Source organism: Spinacia oleracea, chromosome 2 (assembly GCF_020520425.1).
Source record: "Spinacia oleracea cultivar Varoflay chromosome 2, BTI_SOV_V1, whole genome shotgun sequence".
NCBI classification, from domain to species: domain Eukaryota; kingdom Viridiplantae; phylum Streptophyta; class Magnoliopsida; order Caryophyllales; family Amaranthaceae; genus Spinacia; species Spinacia oleracea.
The window spans coordinates 61,691,706-61,712,899 of NC_079488.1; the positions used below are offsets into that span (position 1 = coordinate 61,691,706).

Consider the following 21,194-nt stretch of genomic DNA (forward strand, 5'->3'; position numbering starts at 1 on the left):
TCGAGGTCAGTTTTCTCCCACTTGTCATTTTGAATACGAATCTCCAAAAGGACATTATTTCGAGCAAACAAACATTATGTTCTCAAAAATTCGTGGTAGAAACAATACCCTTGTGTCTCATTTGAATAAATCACAATGAAACATATATCTATACTTGGGCCTTAGTTTTTTGAATCACAAACACTAAGCTCCCACTGAGTTTTGCAACTCTTTAGATATATAATTATTGAAAAGATATTCTTAAATTACGTTTCAATAGCTTTGACGAATTTGGTTTAGTTTGGTGGTAGTTGAGCATTTTGTTTTAGAAATTATAGGAAAAGTATTTATGATTCATCAATGATCGAATCAAGTACTAATTGACTTCGATCATTCCAACTTAGATATACCATATCTTATGGAGCTAGATCGTGAAATTACAACACACAATCATTGATGAATATTCTTGGTATAAGTAATCATCAACATGATCTAACTTAGATCTTTATGATTTCTTTCCATGTGGATTTTATACTTCTGAATCTTTGAACTAGCCAAACAGATTCAAAATTATATCACTTTGAGTAAATAAACCAATATTCACTCAAATCTAGGTGAAATAATAAAGTCATAAAATCTTTCTTTAGCTATGAACTTTATTGTCTAGGTGTTCTAACAATAGTTCATATCTTTTGTTACTTTCAACAAGTAAGACTTGCTTTCTCTTGAATGATCTAGAAATCAATCAACTTTCAAAAGTCCATCAAAATAGAGCCTTTGAATGTTAACTTGTTGATATGGTCTAAGCAACAATGCCAAAGATTTGTGGAACCCAAATCAAGGGATTGATTTAAACCTAGTAAAGTTCTTATTGTTAAAGAGTTGTTTGTTTTAATCAAGCATATTGACTCAACCCGTAAATAACCATTTCATCCAAATAAACAAACAAACAAATATTTTTTTCGTTTTTCTGAATGTGAGTCTTTCTGTGTTTGAAAACAGAAATTTAGGTATGCTGATTATGGAACAAAATAGCCATTAAGTTCCAGCCTTGAAAGGACTTAAAACTAGATGACCCTACAACTAATGTAGCATTGTCATGCTTCATTTCCCACTTGTAGGCCATTAGTGTAGCCTAGCTTCCATTGTTTGAGTTATTACCGAAGTAAGAACCTCAAGCGGTATATGATACCAAGGAAGTTTGATTGCTAGGTCACTTCTCTTTAAACATAAACTTATAGGTAGAAACGAAATCGTAAATTCCTTTCATTTGTTCCTTGTTTTCCTATTTCTTGTACCCTTTCTTATAGTCTTAAGAATTCACTTCTCTAGTGTTGACTTTTATACTTTGTTAGAGATGTCCAATGTCACTCCAACAAGGTTGTTACCATTTACTTTATGTTGAATATTTTGCTTCAACTAGATGATCTTACCAAAAGCTTCTAAAGTTCTCTAAGCATTGATCTATTCGAATGTCTAGGGACTAGACTCATTCGAGAATCAAATGGACAAAGATATTAAGTTTTTAACCATTGGTAAAGCTGAGCTTTTAAACTCAATGTTTTATGATCTCAAAACTACATTGTATTTTGAATTCACAAGCACCAATCGGTTTTCCATTCGACTTTGATACTCGAAAACAACCATAAAAGTCGCTATAAGAAACGTACATTTTTAAATTGCTCACTTTCTATCATTTCCGTGAATCATTCTTGGATTCACTACCAATCGAGGAAATTTACTGTTACGTTCCTTAAAGGATTTACTGCGGTGCAAGATATTTAATTATAAACAATAATTAAAACATACATTGAAGCATGCAAAGTCTAAACATTTATCATGAGTAATAACTTGAAAATTAAAGCAATCATTAAACAAGTCATTGGCATTTTATTCGAATTTATTGTTCCGGCAGGTGTGAATAAAATGAACCCAATATCCTTAAAGCATTGAAGAATTAAGCACATTATGTATTTAGACTCAATTCTAAAATATTTTAGGTAAGCAAATCCTTTGCTAATAGTCTAGAAACTACTCTTGGTTGATAGGTACGTCTAAGGACTTATTAGGTAAACCTATCTCATTTTCCACGACATAAAAGGACTCCTTACTTATATCGTTGAGTTTCACCAAAACTAACATGTACTCACAATTATTTGTGTACCTTACCCCTTTATGATTAATAAGTAACACCTCGCTATGGCGGAAAACTATTACTAAGATTGATGTAAAGGTTATCCAAGTAAGTGTTATTTTGGCATGGCACCTTTTAACTCAATTTTTAAAGTTTGGAACTTAAGGCTCTTACTATGTTGGTTAGATTTTAAGTGAACTAAAATCCTTAATCATGCAACATAATCAAGCCACAATCTCATGCATAATTAAGACATATTTAAAGCAATAAATAACTTAAAGCATGCATAAGATATAAATGTGATCTAGTATGGCCCAACTTCATCTTGAAGCTTCAACTTCAAACTCCGTCTCGAAAATGGATTGGAAACTTCGTCTTGAATTTCACCATGGGAGGCGCCATTTTCTTCAAATAGGATAAGCTATAATTGAAACTAATTACAACTATTTGATGGTACACATACCATATTTAAAATTAAAAACTTTGGTGCATTAGACCAATTTTACATTCAAATCAATGGTACGCAGACCATATTTTATATCCTATTTGGGCCATACTAGTCACTTTCCATAACCTGCAAAACAGTACATTTACAATATACCATTCACCCATTCATTTATCAATGAATGACCCACATAGCAAGTTAGTAGAACATATTATGCATCACATAAATATCTGCAACAATTAATCAAGGCTTCTAATAATCTAAAAATTATTCAATCCTTATTAATTATAATCGAGTTGTTTTAACCTTAAAGGAATTTAGACCTAATCAAGAGTTTATGACTAAAACGCTCCCACTAAAACAAAAAATTTTACATGCTTTACATATTTTAAACATAAAATTGTATTTCCTAGTCCAACCGAAAACTATTATTTAAATTATTTTCTAGTCCATAAAATTGTAAAGCTCATATAAATTATTATTTAAATCCTTTATTTTATTTTCAGTTGATTAAATTAATTAATTTAAATTTTATCAAGGTTTTAATTTTAGTAAAATAATTAGTATAAATTAAATTATTCAAAATTAAATTCCGAGAAAAAATTAAATTACGAATTTAAATTTAATTAAAATCGTTTTCAACCAAAAAATTAAAACGAACCAATCGGGCCAAGACAAGGCCATAAGCTTGCGCCCATGCCTCGTCGAGGCCTCGAAGCAGCAGCGCCCATGGGCTGCCACTCGCAATGGTCGTACCGCAAGACACGAGCAGCCACGCGTAGACGCAGCAAGCCGAGCAAGCCACGCCTACGCGCAACAGCTCCCTCGCTGTGGCAGGGGCGGGGCAATGCTCGCTGGGCGAGCCAGCGCTCACTGCCCGCGCGCGGCCTTGTGGCTCATTGTTGCCTTGCTCTCGCTTATCCGCCCACGTGCACATAGCACACACCGCACAGCAGGGCTGCCACCCGCGCGCATGTGCCATGCCTTTCTCGCTGCATCGTACCGCATGGGCGACGAGCTCCCTTGCTCGTCGTCGCATGCCCGCACTATACAACACCCCTTAAGGGTAACACTTAGCTTCCATTGCGTCGTGCGTGCAAGTTTCATGAACGAATTTTATAAAATTAAAACTTTTATAATTTAAATTTATTGACAAATTAATAACTCATATTAATTTCATAAATTTAGGCGAAAAATCAAAAATTTATTATTTAAATTAATTTTCGATTATGCTTATTTTCATGGATTCAAATCTAGGTCATAAATTTTAAAACTTTTCACTTTTAACAAATTTTATTGTGGTTTTTAATCATAGGATCTTAATTAAATTGCTAATTAATTATGAAAATCAAATCAAATTCTAAATTATTCGAATTTCAACAAATTAATTACAATTACAAATTAGGTTGTATAATTAAAAAGTTTAGGATTTAAAATTGTTAAACATATACAGTAGGTCAATCATAGATTCAAGATTTACATACAAGATTCGCAAATATTTAATTTAACATCATAAAAATTACAAATTTTGCGTTCGAAAAACTAAAAGTCATAGTTAGGCTTCGAATTTGAGAATTCTGGTTTCGGCATCAAATCTCTGATTTTAGTCAAAATTTTAAAACGTCGTTTACATGCGAAATATACTACAAAATTATACGATTTCAAACATTATTGACTAAACTACCGAAAATCCTACGAACATATAATTAATAATCGCAGGAATTTGCAATTAATTACATTCAACGAAATTAATCACCCCTTTAATTCATTGCAAATTTATAAAATTTAACCATATTACTATAATTGATTATGGAATTAATTAGAGGCTCGTGATACCACTGTTAGGTTATGACAAATATAAAACATATATTTCATGCGAAAAAACCATAAAGCAAGGAATCCAAATTAATTGCCACATAGTCAATTAGAATAATTTAGTATACATACATGTGACGCGTGCCTTCCCTAGCTGCTCCCGAACCGAACAAGAACAAATTTAGGACTCCAAGTGTGGTCCCTCCGTAGATAGTCCACAACACGTTCGGATCCGCGTTAGATTCAATTAACTAGAATATAGTCCAAGGTTTTATGTTATTCGAAACTTAATTATATTGGCAAATTATTAAGTTAGTTTAATCTTAAACTATATGAATACTTATGGTTGATGTGTTATAAATTGTGATTTATGTATCACCTACTTATAGGGAAGAAATATCGGACTTAGATTTCCACTAGGATTCAATTTACTAATTCGATTAGAATTCTATTAAAATTAATCCTTTGAATTAAGTGTTTAATCAAACAACTAACTCTCGTGGATTTAGGAAAATAGTTAATCGGACAATCCTAAGCGTTTAAGGATTCGTAGCGTTGCACGAACACACACACACACGCAGCCCACGAATGGGCGTGTTGTGCGCGCGGCTCGGCCCAACAGCGGTGGCAGTCACGCGGCCCATTGCAAGGGCGCTGCTGCCAGCCTGCCTTGCCTTGCTCGGCTGGGCCTGGCCTTGATCCGTGCTCGATTGGGCCTGCCTTGTTTGGCGGGCTTCGCTGCTGCTGCTCGCTTGCGTGGGCTTTGCTAGGCGCGGGCCTGGCTTCGTGCTGGGCCTTGCGTCTAGCAAGCTCGTCCGATGTTTATTTCGTACGTTGCGCTTCCGATTCGTTTTCGATTCCGGAATTCATTTCCGATTCGAACAATATTTAATATTTCCGATTCCGGAATTTATTTCCGTTTCGAACAAATATTTAATATTTCTGATTCCGATAATATTTCTGATTCCGGCAATATTTCCGATTCCGGTAATATTTCTATTTCCAATAATATTTTCCGATACGTACCATGTTTCCGTTTCCGGCAACATCTACGACTTGGATAATATTTATATTTCCGTTATGATCCATATTTCCGTTTCCGGCAATATCATCGTTTTCGGAGTATTCATAATTTGCCTTTTGACGATTTCAGCTCCCACTGGAACCGAGATCCATCGATTCCGAATATTCATAAATGGAGTATTTAATTCACTTAAATACTTTATCCGTTCACGTACTATTTGTGCGACCCTACAGGTTCAGTCAAGAGTAAGTTGTGGATTAATATTATTAATTCCACTTGAACTGAAGCGGCCTCTAGCTAGGCATTCAGCTCACTTGATCTTACTGAATTATTAAATTGCATAATTAATTAATACTGAACCGCATTTATTAGACTTAGAATTTAATGAATACTTGGACCAAGGGCATTATTTCCTTCAGATAGGATTAGTAATTGGTTTCCTAGTAGAACTCTAAGTCTCTATTTTCTACTCTATAAATATGTGATTAGCATTCACAATTTATATAACTCATATAACATATACTTTACATAGATTGTGTTTACGGGAGAACATAATTAATAGCCTAACCCGAGTGCATAAAACCTTAGTAAATATCCTAGTTGGTTGAACCTAAGGCGGATCCGAACGTGATGTGGACTATCTACGGAAGGGCGACACTTGGAGCTCTAAAGACTTTTTCTTGTTCGGTTCGGGAGCAGCTAGGGAAGACACGCATCACAGTATGTACCCTAAATTATGCTAATTGACAATGTGGCAATTAATTTGGATTCCTGGCTTTATGGTTTTTCCGCATGAATATATATTTTTTATATTGTTCATAACCTTTCACACGCTTCTTGCCTTGGCTCGCTGTTTGGTGCTATTGTTTGGTGTTGTGTTGCTTTCTTATTACCAATGTTATTAGGATCGCGATCCGGATCGTAGAATCGTACGATCCTATGATCCAGAATTTTCAAAACGATCCGGATCGATGATAAAATCGCAAATACTCCAGGATCGTATTTAGGATCGTCCAGGATCGTATAGAATCGGTGGGATCATATAGAATCGCGATCCCACAACCGATTCTACGGATCCTGCTTTTGGTAGTTGAAATGAAGCCCAAACTAAAAACCCAGTGTTTGAAGCCCACTTAAGACAAAAAAACACAAACCCCCCGTGGATACTGTTCATGCCCTAAGCCCCAACTTCATCTTCTCCTTCGTGCAGCTATTGTTCCTCTTCCTCTCGAATTGAAGCTCGGTGCTTAGCTGCTCTTGCTCGAATTGAAGCTCTCTTCTCAGCCTTCTCCCTCGACTTTGATGCCCACGCTGCTACTGTACCTCTACGACTCTTCTTCTTCTTCTTTCATTGAAGATCGCTACTCAGTCCACACAAGGTAATTTCTTTTGCAATTTTTCTTCACTTTTTCTTTCAATTTGAGTACTGATACTTTCAATTGATTTGGTGATTTTAATGAATTGATTTTCGAAATTTTAATTTGATTTATGTATTCAATTTTCATACTTTAATTTTTGAAATTTCAATTAGATTTATGTTTATCATTTAATTTTCGAAAACTGCAGCAGTGTAAATGTGTAATGGTAATTCAAATTGATTTATGTATTTGAATTCGAAAATTGCAGCAAACAACAGTTTAATTTGATTTATGTAAATTCAAAAATTGTTGGCTTAATAAGGCAGGACCGCAAGAGGGTGAATTGTCTTTAAAATTGTGAATTTATTATGAATTGGTTGCTGCTTTCTGCTTGCTTAGACTCAGCCTTAATAAGGCATATGATAATTGTTGTAAGTTATTACTGTTACTATTGTTGATGAACTAACGTTTTCCTTCCTGTAGAAAAATCATAATGATTTTAGTTGAACATGATTATGTATAAGTTGAACATAAAACATGAGAGACTGAACATCACACAAAGTGTTGAAGATATCATAGTTTTATAAGTTAAATATAATTGAACGTAATTCTTTATAAGTTGAACATGAGACTTGAGAAACTGAACATCACACAAAAGTATTGAACATATCATAGTTTTATAAGTTGAATTTAGTTGAACTGATTTTGTATAAGTTGAACATAAGACTTGAGAAACTGAACATCACACAAAAGTGTTCAACATATCATAGTTGAACACGAGAGTCGAGAAACTGAACATAACACAAAGTGTTATTATTTGTGAACATCATCTTTTATAAATTGAGCATTGAACATCATCTTTTATAAGTTGAACATGATGAATTATAAACTGAACATAACAAATTCAGAAATAACTACCACAACCACCAAGAACAACAATCCCAACAACAAAAACATCAAGTTACCAAAAGAGGGACCAAGAATTTCTTATACCTTTGAGGCGACAACATTAGCTAGTAATGAACAACTACTAAATTAATACAATATTTAGATTTGAACATTAAAAATCACTCAAGTTTCAATAGCAAATGCACTCGCTTCCATTGATTTTCAACGGTTTCAGATTTCTACATTAGAAATTAAATTACAAAATAATTCCATCAACAATATTAGTTTGAACATCTACTGTTACACTTTGAACATGACAAATTTTGTACATCACCACTACAGATATTTTTAATAAAATATAATGAACATCTTTTAAAAAAAATTGAACATGACCAATATTCTACTAAACCACTTTTAAATCCACATACAACCTCTTCTGATAAAGAATAATGAACATCTTGTTATAAAAACTGAACATGATCAATTTTGTACTAAATCACATACAACCTCTAAATCACTTTTAAATCCACATACATTTAATCACTCAAATAAAATGATTTGGACAATAAAATTCACACAAAAATCAAGAATATACGCACTCCATCCACTACAAATTAAGTTAATCCACAATATCAAGTTTGAACATCTACTTAATGAATTTAAACATGACAATATTTAGACAGGTGCTACTTCAGTCATTTAGTAAAATAATGAACATCTGCTTATAAAATCTGAACATATTAAATTTCCACTTAACTACTTATGAATTCACATACAACTTCTAAATTACTCATAAAACGATTTCAACATTTAAAATCACTCATAATACAAGACTAGACGCACTCGTTTCCACTCGACTCTTCGGATTTCTGCAAAAAAATCAAATTACCAAATAATTTCTAGTAAATGTGAAAAAATCATGAACATTATAAACAAAAATGTTATGATTAAACTTACTTCTCCCTTACTCCTTTTCTGAACACAAGCTTCAATTCTTGAAGCACATCCATTTTTAGGGTTTTAAAATCTTCAAAATCGCCTCTAGTTTGTAGAATTGTGAAGAATTTCGCTGAATTGCGATTTATTAAATTGCAATTGGAGGTTCTAAAGGAGCAAAAACAGTTGTTTGATGTGAGAGAATGAGCGGTTTGATGCGAGTGAAAATGACGAGAGTTTAGAGGAGAGAGAAAATGAGGAGTTTGCTATAGAATTACTTCACGTGAAACTTTTATACTTATAGCTTGTAAGAAACATGTACATCGAGCGCGTTTCATTTTATTAGAAACGTCATCGTTTCATCTAGTAAGCATCTAGAGATGAGTGAATACCTTTCTAGCCATTAATAATTAGCACCAAAGTAACCAAGTTACATATACCAACTGCGTTTTTTTGTTTTGTTTGCTTTGCTTACCCATTTATTGGAGATTTGTGATCAGTGCTGTGCAAATTGCGGTTATTTATTTGAAATCACCCTACAATTTGCAAGTATTTAGTGGAAATAACAATATTCCTCTACCCAAAAAAATTTAGTGGAAAATAACTTTCATAGATTTGAATCATTTCCAGAAATCGAATCCTCTAAAATCGGGTTCAGGTGTTAGAGTTTCGCCACAGATGGGTGCGGCGGCGGCAGGGCTGACGAAAGTGGTGGCGGCCGCTGTGGTGAAAGGAGTCGCGGAGGCAAGGGCGCAAATATTTGGGCATATACTAAACCCTACAGCACAACGATCCGCCCATAAGGTGCTGAGGAAGAAACTCATTGGTGACAAAGTTTCTGAGTGGTACCCTTATGACATTAAGCATGACGATCCTCAAATCATGCTTAGCCAAGAACAAGAGTATGACACCATCCCTTTCTCTTTATAGTTTATCGCTTCGTATTTTTCTGCTTTGACATTATGTTAGCTATATGCCTACCAGGTGTTTGCTTATTTGCCAATGCTTCATGGGATGTTAGTTTGAGGATAGAGTTGCATTTGTTTTTATATTTGTGTTACATTGCATTTTTTTTGCCGGGGGAGGGGGGGGTTTATCGATCCAATTAGTGAGTAAGGTGTCAAAATATAGCGTGTTTGGATGATAGGATTTGAAGGGGAACTGGTTGATCTAGCTTCCGTTTTGATGTGGATTCAAGGAGGGATGTGAGAGGAAGGGAAGGAAAATGTAGGGTTTGTATTTCTTCACCCTTTAATAAACCAAGTCCTTTCACAGTAGGAAAAGTTTTGGAGGGAAAATTCAAGCCCACTCCTTCCTTTCCCTTCCTTCAAACACACTGGTACCAATATACGAAGTACTTTTTATGTGTAACGATAATGATAAAGTGAAGGAGACATGAGAGAGCAAGAGGGAGGGGAAGGGACATTTTCATTCTAAATTTGGAGAAATATGGCCAATGAACTTGTAAAAGATGTAATCAGTAACCATTGCAGGGAAAGTGGGCTTGCTTAGTGTTTCGAGATACTATATGCAAGAAGCGCCTGTAAAAAATAGCGAGGCATGGCCACTATTATTGTGCAGAATATTGCTTAAAACCTGAAAGTTTGACAAAGGGTGATGATACAGGACTAGTAGGTAATAATAGTAATATAATGGCATATTTCTGATTGACCAGCAACTTGGTATGGTGAGACAAAGAGTGGAAATGAACAAGGAGAAGGGAAAAGGTTAATAGAGGATAAATTTAAAATGGTGTGAATTCACGTTTAGCTTTCACGTTCTTTTTAGCTTCAATCATTATACTCTGCTAATTTAACTTATTTAATTAAGTACTTCTACGTTCATTTGATTTACTGATTTGATTTATGTGTTTGATTTACATACTTTTAATTGATTTATTTGCCTGATTATTGGGGAAGGAGTAAAGACATTCATGGTTTTAGAACTTCAGATTATACATGATTGTGGCCAGTAAACTATCCTTTTAGCTCCGTACCATTTTGTTTCTGAGGATGTGAAAATCTTTGGGGAAAAGAAACTAATTCATTCTTTCATGGGTTTTTAACAATAGCCATGAAAAGTAAGTTTTTTTTCCAGTAAGGAACTAAGAGGATATATAGTTTGATTTAGGTGTTTGCATGATTTACATACTTTCAATTTATTTATTGCCGTGATTATTAGGGGAGGTGTAAGGTACTAATTCTTTCTCATCTTCTTCACCAGTTTATCTTTTTCTTGATTTTGCTGATAAATAGTGTAATTAAAGTGTTCTAATTCAGGTTTTTTGTGTTTGTTTCTTCCGGGTAATTGCAATTTTCCATCTTTTCCTAGGTTTTCCTTCTGTTATTGATTTCTTCACTTAAAAACTTGTGAAGTTACTGAAATCTAAATCTTTGCAACATAGATTTTATTAGAAGTTATTAAAGTTTGCTGCTTTGATTTTCTATTGAACTGTTGATTGAAACTTTAAATTCAAAATTAATTTTAAAAGTTTTCAGGTTTGCTCTAAAATTAGAAGTTAAAATTTTCTAATATTGTTTAGTGGGTGTTGGTGATTCGATTGAAGTTATTTTAATCCGACTTTAAATTGAACTCTTTTGATTTTGTGGGTAATTCAAATTATTTTTTCTATTGTTTTAGGGTGTGTGTTTTTTGTTCTGATTTTGTCTTTGTTGTTATTGTTATTAGGATCCATATTTATGTATAAAGTCTGTAACCATATATTACTATGATGACATGTAATATGTTATAGCCTTGGATGTACGATACACTCGGGTGTATAATGACAATTGTCATGTTATGAATTGGTGTTTCCATTGGTTTTTAATTTTATATTTTTGGTGGCTTCGATCTTTAATGAGTCAATGGAATCTAAAGAATGTTCAAATTATAGTTAAAATAAATACTTTTATATCGACCTTTCTTTATTGTTCAATTTTCTCTCTGTTAAGATCTTGCCTTGACCAAGTTGAAGGGTTTACTGATTATTAATTTGGAAGTTCCAACAGGAATCAAATGTTTTTATATATTTACTTGATTCTGTAATTAGATGCTTCTGTTTTGTTTTCCGAGTTTAGTGATTAATTTGCCGTTTTTATTATGTCGTATGGTTGTTAAATATATCTTATGATGTTTGTTGTTGCTGATTCAATTTGGTATTGGGATAATTTGAAGAAATCTTGTATAGCCGTTTTGCACTATGTAACCGAATTTTCTTCACTTGGTAGTTTTTCATGGGTTAGAAATTCAGATTATACATGATTGTGGCCAGTCAACTGTACTTTAGTTCCTTACTAGAAAAGAACTAATGTGTTCTTATTTAATCAAGAAACCAATTTGTCCATTGAATCAAATAAATAATTTGCATATAGCATATACTGGACTTGTTGATTTACTTCTAATTGATTTGTTGTGCCAAGGACTTCTTTGTGAGTCTGACACTCTGTGTGTGTGAATGTTACTCAAGATGGCCATGAAAAGGCTACTGCTCCATGATTACTAATTAGTACAATAATTTGTGTCTTAGGCCTTAGTTGACTATATTTTGCCGGTGATGCACAAATTAGTGCCTTTAGTGGTTTATAAATGAGTATGATTATCCATGTTTGCAAATTGGTTAGAAATATGATAATAGGATGCAAACTGTAACATAATTTGGAGGTATGTAGAATAATAAAATAGGAAGAATTACAATAAAAGTATAATCAATGAATCATGCTGAACCCAAATCGAAGGTTCTGAATGCAGAAAACAAGAAATAATCTAGCTGTTTGTATGCATATTTACATAGAGGAATAGTGTGATATGTGTTACTGACTTACTGTTAGTTGGTTAACATTAGGTAATTTCTAATTGTGAGTTAGTTTAATGTGATTGGTGGTTAATTAAAGGGTGTTCTGGTTAATTGTATTACTTTGTAGTGAGGATGTTATTGTTCATTTGTAATTAAATAGATAGTTTCAGGTTTATGAGTTAGTTAGTCACCAAGTTCTTCCTCTAATATAATGCATGGGAACGAGGAAGAAATTAGTCCATCCCAAAGTGAGTTTACTTTCCATTTTTTTATATCACTGATGAAAGTCGCTGTGTGACAAGTTTTTAAAGTTGGGGAAGATATCATGGAGGTTGTCAACTTGTCATTGTCTGCTAAGCAAACTTTGAGGGTAATGAAGAGAAAACATGAGATGACATGCCAAGAGTTAAACACTTTTTGGGTTTGTATTTTTGTAAGGTTTCGCGAGTCTATGTGCTTGATAAGCTGCAGAAGATGCATATATATATATATATATATATATATATATATATATATATATATATATATATATATATATATATATATATATATATATTTATGTAATTGATTTCTTAGCATAGAGTTTACTGTTTTCTTTCCTGGGAGATAGTGTGGTTGGATTATTCTTAAAGTGTAATTACTTAGAAGTACTATAATTGCTGAAGTCTCCTTTGCACCCAAAAAAATATGCATTTGGGACATTTTCTTGATACTTAAGTAGAAATTAGAATATAATGCTAGAATTTGTATGCCGTGTTCATAGTATACGAGGATGATGGGACTATAACTTAGTAGATTTGAAAGGGGCATGTTGTATCTGCATTCGGCACTCCTACATGTCATATATTAGCTCCTGCACATTCACATTATCGACATTTATAGGTTTACGTCTAATCTATGCCATAGATCAGATAAGGTACGTTCTTAGAGCATTCAGTTCCTTAAGGAAAATGGAGAATCCAATTCTCTTATGAACTATCAATATGGCATAATAGGGGATAGGAGGTTTTTTTGGGATTTGTTTTTTCTGGCTGGCTTAGGTTTCCTTAAGACAAGAACTTTAGTAGGAGAGGATCCTATTTTGTGTTTTTTTATTGATCATGAAATGAGAGACTCCCCTTCGCTTGGATAACTAAGAAGATTATGTGGCTAATACAGAGTATCTTTGAAAATTTGTTTTTCTTGACACTCGATCAGCCTCCAACTGACTTTAGGATGCCAAGTTTCAGCATCAACCTGGAAACGTCCCTATTAGGAATATTAATTACTTCGTATACGTTAGAGACTAATGAAGTATTTAATCATAAGGCTTCAGAGGTTAACGTATCTGCTGATGTGAGTATGGTATAAATAATTGGAGAGTTTCTATTATTAGTGTGTTGGTTAGAGTAGTGATATCACGTACTCTGTACGTAGGAAGTTGGTTTGGCCTTGTAGACACTAATCAAAGATACACCACTCAGAAATTCTGTTCTCTTTGGATCACTCTTCTTCTCGCTTCTCTCTGCAAGTGTTTTATGTTGTCAATGGCAGCCTAATATACTCTCGAAGGACTTGACACAAATTGCTTAACATTCTTGGGGATCATATTAGGCGTTTCTAGAACTTCAGTTTACTGCAACTTCCTATAATTACCACTACTATAACATATGGAAATAGTTATGGATCTTATTAGGAACTTTACTGATTTCTGCTACATATCTGTATATAGCCAATACAAATAGCTAACTCGGATTTTCAGAAAACAGCTAACATTGCCCCTGGATAAAAATTCAAGTAGAGTCTTAAAAACAGAACAAGGTGAAAATACAACCGTATCAAGACAACAGAGAAGCATAAATAATACCAGCAAAGAAGGCATTGTTGAGCAAAGATTTTCAAAGTAATTCTGCAGAGACTATCCATTATTTTCTATAGCATTCTGCAGGGACTATCCATTGATCTTCTGCTTCCAAAGTGATTCTTCCAACACAGGTGAGGCATTCTCTGCAGTTTCTGATTGAGGTACTGATGGGATATCAGCTAATACAAGCTGCTGAATCCTATCAAGTCTAAAAAGTGGATTAAGCCATAAAAACGTGATTTTACTCCAAAAACCACAGTTTCCAAAATCAGATAACTTCTTAGTACCACTCTCTTGTTCAGGAGGCAATAATGGTTGCTCGAGTTCATGTTCATAACTCCTCAAACAACAACCATACACCCCATTGAAGCATAAGAAAAGTGACAATAAACCTAAGAAATTAACAAATTCGGCTTTTGGGATGTTCAAATCTATGGATTTTGTATGGGTTATAATGTAATATGTTACGAAAACCATATAGAACACCATAAGATAGACCCACCACCCAATAAGAACCAAAGACCATTTCTTGTTTTCTTTAAGGATTCTTTCTCTAGAATAAACAAGGACTAAGGTTGACAAAACCCATGTAAAAGCAGTAGAGATTGAACTATATGAGATAGTTTTATGGCACCAAAATACTCATACAGAAAATAACACAAATAGGTTGTGGACATTATAGCTTGGAAAATGTGTTGGCTATGAGACTATTTTATAGAATTTTTAAATCATTCAAGCATTGTCCTCCATATTTATAAGATAGTAACGATGTCCCCATCTTGTATACCTAATTGTCCAACTCCTCAAACTCCAAACAGTAGCTATGAGTCTTCATCACCTGTAATACAATTGGATCAACTCATTGAAGATAACATCTATTTTCTTTGTTTTTATCGTGTTTAATTTAGGAGTCCAAAATTTATAGTTTTTTTTTCTGATGGGCATCCGCGCGCGCGGTGCAGATCCTAGTTATATACAAAAGTGCCATCCATAAATCTTGCTCTGTTTTAATCAATTATTCCTTCACCACACCTGCCGGTCATTCTGAAAACTTATCTTTGAGAGTACCTGCACATCAGTTAGTTCCTTGAGCAGTATCATTAAGTCATGGCATAGGGAATTCGTACTTGATTGTTATGTTGTTGACGATGCTGGTGCTTTCAAATGTGCCTGAAAAGTAAACGTAGTGTAGCATAGGGTTAAGGCTGTATCAAATAAACCCTTACTTTATTAACTTTTCAAATTGTCAATGGAATACATGTTCTATTTGGCAAGGCCTCCCTTGGAATTAAGTTAACGTAGTCTGTGGTGCTGAATACCTTGGATGCAAAAACATCTTCATGCAATTCCTTCATTGTTGGGTCAATGAAAGGAATAGGGTGAGCAAGACTCAATTCCAGATCAAAATTATTGTCTAGTATTTGTATTTGTATAGGGAACAATCTCTCACGTTACCCTTTCATAAGCCACCCTTTCTTCTTGCGTTACCTTACAAAATTTTCTAACATTTAAGAACTTACTCTCTACCTTTACTTTGGTGGAAAATTATGCAATTTTGCAAGTTGAATCTTTTTGTAGCCTTGCTCACTCTCTATCTTTTTCCGTTCTTTTCTTCCCCGAGATTACTAACTTAATTTTGTACATGTTCTTGCCATCATACGCTACATTTCAATACGATTTCCATTGTCTACCAAGGAAGAGAAAATGCATCCTTAAGAAGCTCATATGTGCAGAAGCTTGTCCTTGTACACGCTAATTGTAAAACTACTAATTAATAATTCTTGACTTTCAAGCTATTATCTTTATTAAGTGAATAGCGAGAAAATGATTTAGGATGCTCTTCTCGTTTTATTGGAGTTCTCCTTGACTTTGCCTCACTTTGCTTTTCAAACGAGAAGCGCCTAAAGGATTTACAATTTTTTTACCTGGCATTCTCCTTCGTTGCTTGCCTTTTGAATATTATCACACGACAACTAAGGTACAAGGTTGATTAACTCCTTAAGATGTTATGCAATTTTCCGTTCTAACTCCTTCACAGACTTACATCCTCCCATGTTACTTTGGAGTTTGGATCACATATCATGACGAGGCTGTCAAACTTATCGATATAATCCTTGTCATACACGGTATGCAAATTTAAGAAATATCTTAATCGTATAAACAAAGTAGAATCTTGTTTCTCAAGGTGCTCTTTTGATTCTCAATTTTCATTCACTCTTTCCTTCACCAAGACATTTGTTTTTCTTAGCCATATTTTTGCCTCTTCTTTAAACCGGCCTATCTTGTTTTCGTGTTCCCTCTTTCTCGTGTCTCGTGTCTACTCTCGTTAACATAACCTTTTATTTATTTTAGTTCTCTTACTTCATGTTCCGCAAAGTCGCAAACGGTTCCTTATAACGGTTCATGTTAGCCGACCCCAATCATTTTGGAACTAAGGCTTGGTCGTTGTTGTTTGTAGAGTAGTATTATAGTGACCTATATATCATTGATATCAAGGTTGCTGCGTTAAACTTTTTAACCTCATTATCCTTATTTTTTGAAAATTTTATGAATTATGCTTACTAGCAAAACTACAAATCTCCAGTTTAAGGTCATCGCCATCATCTTCTTTGTTTTGGTGCCTTAGACGAGATAGACCTCCTTCATTAGTGTAACCACCTCATGACCTGAGTTAGTTTGGTGTGTTATCGAAGTGTATAAAGATCTGGAAAAAAAAATGTCGACTTGGCACAGGGCACAGATTGAGGTACTCTGTATGGGTCAAAATGAACAATAAATTCTCACCGAGTATGTAGCTTCGCACGAGGAACTGACTCACAAGAATATTCATGTACTACAAATGCATGTCATTTGTTCTTTGTTGCTTCTCAAATCCATGAACATTCATAAACAAATTTCTTGGAGTGAGAAGGAAGTTGCTTGAATTAGTGGACAAAAGAACCAAAATGATGTTTTCTTTCCAGTTATCGGTGTGTTGACTGTCTCTTGCCCTCCTGCCGGAATCGTCATTGCTTGTTGCCAGTATAGCAAAGTACGTGACCGATGTGTTAATGTGTGACAATAGCTGAAGTAAATAGTTCTATGTTTTTCTCTTAGAGCCTTTGTTTGAAAGAACGTTGGAAAAATAAACAGCAATTACATCAGGTTATTGAAGTTAAGTGTACCAAAAGGTATCTTTGGCTGGTTTTCAAGCTTTTTTCATCTATCATACACCCATTTTATATTAAAATATTCCTTTGTATTTATTAGTTACTTTTGCGTAGAAGTAAATGAAAGCAAACAAATATTTAATTGAGCTTTACTAGCTTTTACAAAACAGACAATTAGAAATCAAGAATAGCTAGTTGATCCGTGACACAGAATTATGTCCATGTCTATTTTAGTGATAGGTAACGTTTCTGTATACCATCCATGTATACCATAGCTGACTTATGTACTTTGTATCCAGGCGAAAGAGTAAGCTTGAAATGTTGAAGCGTCGTGGGAAGGGACCTCCTAAGAAGGGATATGGAAAACGTGCTGCTAAACGTAAGAAGTAGAGCTTGACTTGTGGCTTCCATCTCAGGAGTGAGTGAGTGAAGATTTATGCGTCTAAAGCATCCTGAAACTGATAATGGTTTGAGCCGATTTTTCATTTCCATATTTCTTGTTAGTTAACTAGCGTTCCATCTTTTATCAGGGTGGTTCCTCTTTCTTTTTTATTTTGTTGATGCAAAATATGTCAATGATCAATTTCACAACTTACTTTTGTGTTCTTTCATGCTTATTTCCGCAAGTTAGATTTTAGATGTATTGCTATTATCGCAACCTTTGTGTTCTTTCAAGCTTAATTTCACTTGTTAAATTTAGATGTAATGCTATTTTCGCAATTTAGTAAAACCTATTTATGTTGGCTAATGTGACCACTTATAGGTTTGAGATGATTCATAGAATACTCTTGATTGGTTTATTAGATGGGTAATGTTAAAAGTTTGTACAAGTCATGGAAGTTGCAAATGAATAATTAATTGCATGATTTTGTATTGTGAATGAAGGTTTTGGAAGTTAAGGCACTTAAATTCCATGAAGCTCTTGGTTCAATGATTTTATAGAATGATTCATTGAACTTCCCATGAGGAAAATAAATGATTCAAAGAAAATGTAACATTCTCCGCATTATAAAAATAATATGTTAATCACTGCCCTCTCCTACTATGATTACAGAAAAAATTGTCAACTCTATTGAAGTTTTTTGCTAAATCCTACCATGTTCTCTCTTCTACTTCAACAATATTATACCGCGGAGAAGTATTGGGTGGTTTCTGAATACACCGGTCTTGATGATAAAGGTAAAGATTAAGATTAGGTTAGGTTCCTGTTTTGGTATTAATGTTGGCTGTTTTACTTGAAGTTCCTGCCACTTCCTTTGATTTATTCAGGAGTGTTTTAGTCGTGGATTGCCTCCATGTTTTGAGGAGTTACTTAAAAGTCAATGAAAGAGGGTTAATTGAGCTAAAAGTCAACCTTTGTGTTGTAGATTTGATGAAAAAGTCTTGAAAAGTTTCAAGATCAATTAAATTTGTAGTTAGCTTAGCTTTAGTGGTTCAAGATTCAGGTCTAGGTTTGAAAGAAAGCATTTGCACGCGGAATTGTAATTCTGCAAACTGTTAAAATGGAAGTAATGTGGTGAGAGTCCCTGACCTTAAAATGGAAGTAATGTGGTGAGAGTCCCTGACCTTAAAATGGAAGTATGGAAGAGTGTCTACTGTCTAGGGTGATTTTGATTCTGTTCATTCTCTACTTATTAATGACTCGCTGTGAATTCTTTTGTTTGCCGACCTGGTCTGCATAAGTATTAAGTAATAATTAGACATAAGTATTAAGTAATAATTAGACATAAGTATTAAGTAATAATTAGACATAAGTATTAAGTAATAATTAGACATAAGTATTAAGTAATAATTAGACATAAGTATTAAGTAATAATTAGAGAAGAAAGCAGACCCTTAGCTATTCTTCCGTCACCTATAGATTGAATGAAGGAGCTGATCTTGTACTTCTGTAGGCTATATTAATTTCAACAGAGTAATCGATGCCAGATATGATGAACAGAGTAAAAATGAAAGATAAATTAAAAATGCATGGAGATTCTTTCTTTTGTGCATTCCCTTTAAGATTTCAAAGTTTGTGACTTACATGTTTGATGTTGTCCATAAAAGATACAGTAACTGCTAGATTTTGATGTGCCAACTTGGTTGCAATTGCAAATCCACCACTCTTCATGGGTTTTTGGAGATTTTCCCACGAGATAAGATGGGTGTCTCTCTTGTCTTCATTGTCACCCCAAATAAACCTTCTAGTTTTCATATCAATATTGTCACATATCGATCGTGGGATTTTAGCGGTTTGCATAGAATAAGTAGCCATGGTCGAAATTTTTAAAATTTCCAAAGTATTTCTGCTGCAAGAGATAGGTACTTGGTTTTCCATCCCGACAATCTACGATCAATCTTCTCACAAAAAGTGATTAAAGGTTCTTTAGTTACACGACTTGTAATCGTGGGCATTCCTAGGTATAAACTTAGGTCTGTCATGGACTTTATGCTCAAAGCTTGGCATATATTTTGTTGTAAAGAGAAGTCGATGTTGTGAGAAAAATACACTCGTGATTTTGGAAGGCTGGCTTTTTGGCCTAAAGCCCCACAGAAGCGACCAAGACATTCTCTAATGACCATAGCTTGATCAATAGAAGCCTCTATAAACAAAATCACATCATTTGGAAACAACAGATTAGACAGTAAAGGGCCACCTAGACTCGCCCTAATTGGTGTCCAACTATTTCCCACGATAGCTTCAACAGTAGTCTGGTATAGACGTTCCATGCACATAACAAAGATATACGAGGAAAAAGGATTACCTTGGCGTGTACCTCTAGTTGGCTTGAAAGACTCTGTAGGCTCACCATTCCACGACACCCGAAGAGAAGCCGTTGTAATGCATTCCATGATTACATTAACAAGAAGTATTTGGAGATTCATTTGGGGAAGAGTATCACGAACTAATGACCATATAAGTCGTTCATACGCTTTCTTAAAGTCTATTTTTTATCTCCATATATCCCTTATTGCCTTGTTTCTTTCGCATAGTGTGCAGCACCTCTTGGAATATAACAATGTTATCAGTTATTTGACGTTAGGGGACAAAGCTAGCTTGAGTGTTGGAGATGAAGAAGGACAAGTGAGGTTTGAGACGATTAATAATCACCTTTGTGATGATCTTATACACCACGTTACAAAGCCTAATGGGTCGAAACTGAGAGGCCAACTCCGGATGTTCTAACTTGGAGATAAGGACTATATGAGTCTCATTGAGTTGTTCAGGTGATCCTTTTCCTTCTAGTACTGCCATAACATGTTCTTGTACTTTGGGTTCAATTAAACTCCATTTTTTTTGGTAGAACAAGGCTTGATAGCCGTCTGGTCCTGGCCCGGAGCCTTGAGGGTCCCTAATTGCCTCACCACTATGTTTATTTCGACGGTAGAGTATGGTTTAGACAATGGGTTGACAGTTCTAGACTTTTGGTACCACATGAGTTCCTCCTTCACAAGTATTTCATCGAGCTCTCGTTGCAATTTACTCTCCAGTTTAATTAGACCACAATCATGGTGAGTGGACAAAATAGGCTTGAATACCAGAAATTCGAGCCAGCAGGTGTCTTTTTTGCTTAAATGTGTTACCAAAAACCTCTTTATTCCAAACCTGAAGGTCTGATGATAGCTTTGTTAGAGCAACCATCAAAGTCACATTTCGATCCCACTTTTAATTCTTGGATGAATTCCTGAAATTTCTCGTGAGTTAGCCATGTAGCTTGAAAGCGAAATGGTCTATTCAGAACTTGTAGGGGTGCAAAACCGTTAGGAGAAGTAAGAGGGGCAATGGTCAGATTAAATTGTTGGGAGGTGTTTGACCTTTGGCGATGTAAATCGTATACCCCATTCCC

The 21,194-nt window shown here is 34.4% G+C and overlaps 1 protein-coding gene across 1 annotated transcript; it reads left to right on the forward strand.

The window, feature by feature from the left end:
• The first annotated feature begins 8,958 nt into the window (after positions 1-8,958).
• LOC110778489 (uncharacterized) lies at positions 8,959-18,112 on the forward strand. The gene is made up of 2 exons (XM_021983041.2): positions 8,959-9,481; positions 17,664-18,112. Exons 1-2 carry the CDS (start codon positions 9,258-9,260, stop codon positions 17,752-17,754), a joined length of 315 nt encoding a protein of 104 aa, XP_021838733.1. The 5' UTR covers positions 8,959-9,257; the 3' UTR covers positions 17,755-18,112.
• The last annotated feature ends 3,082 nt before the right edge of the window (positions 18,113-21,194 follow it).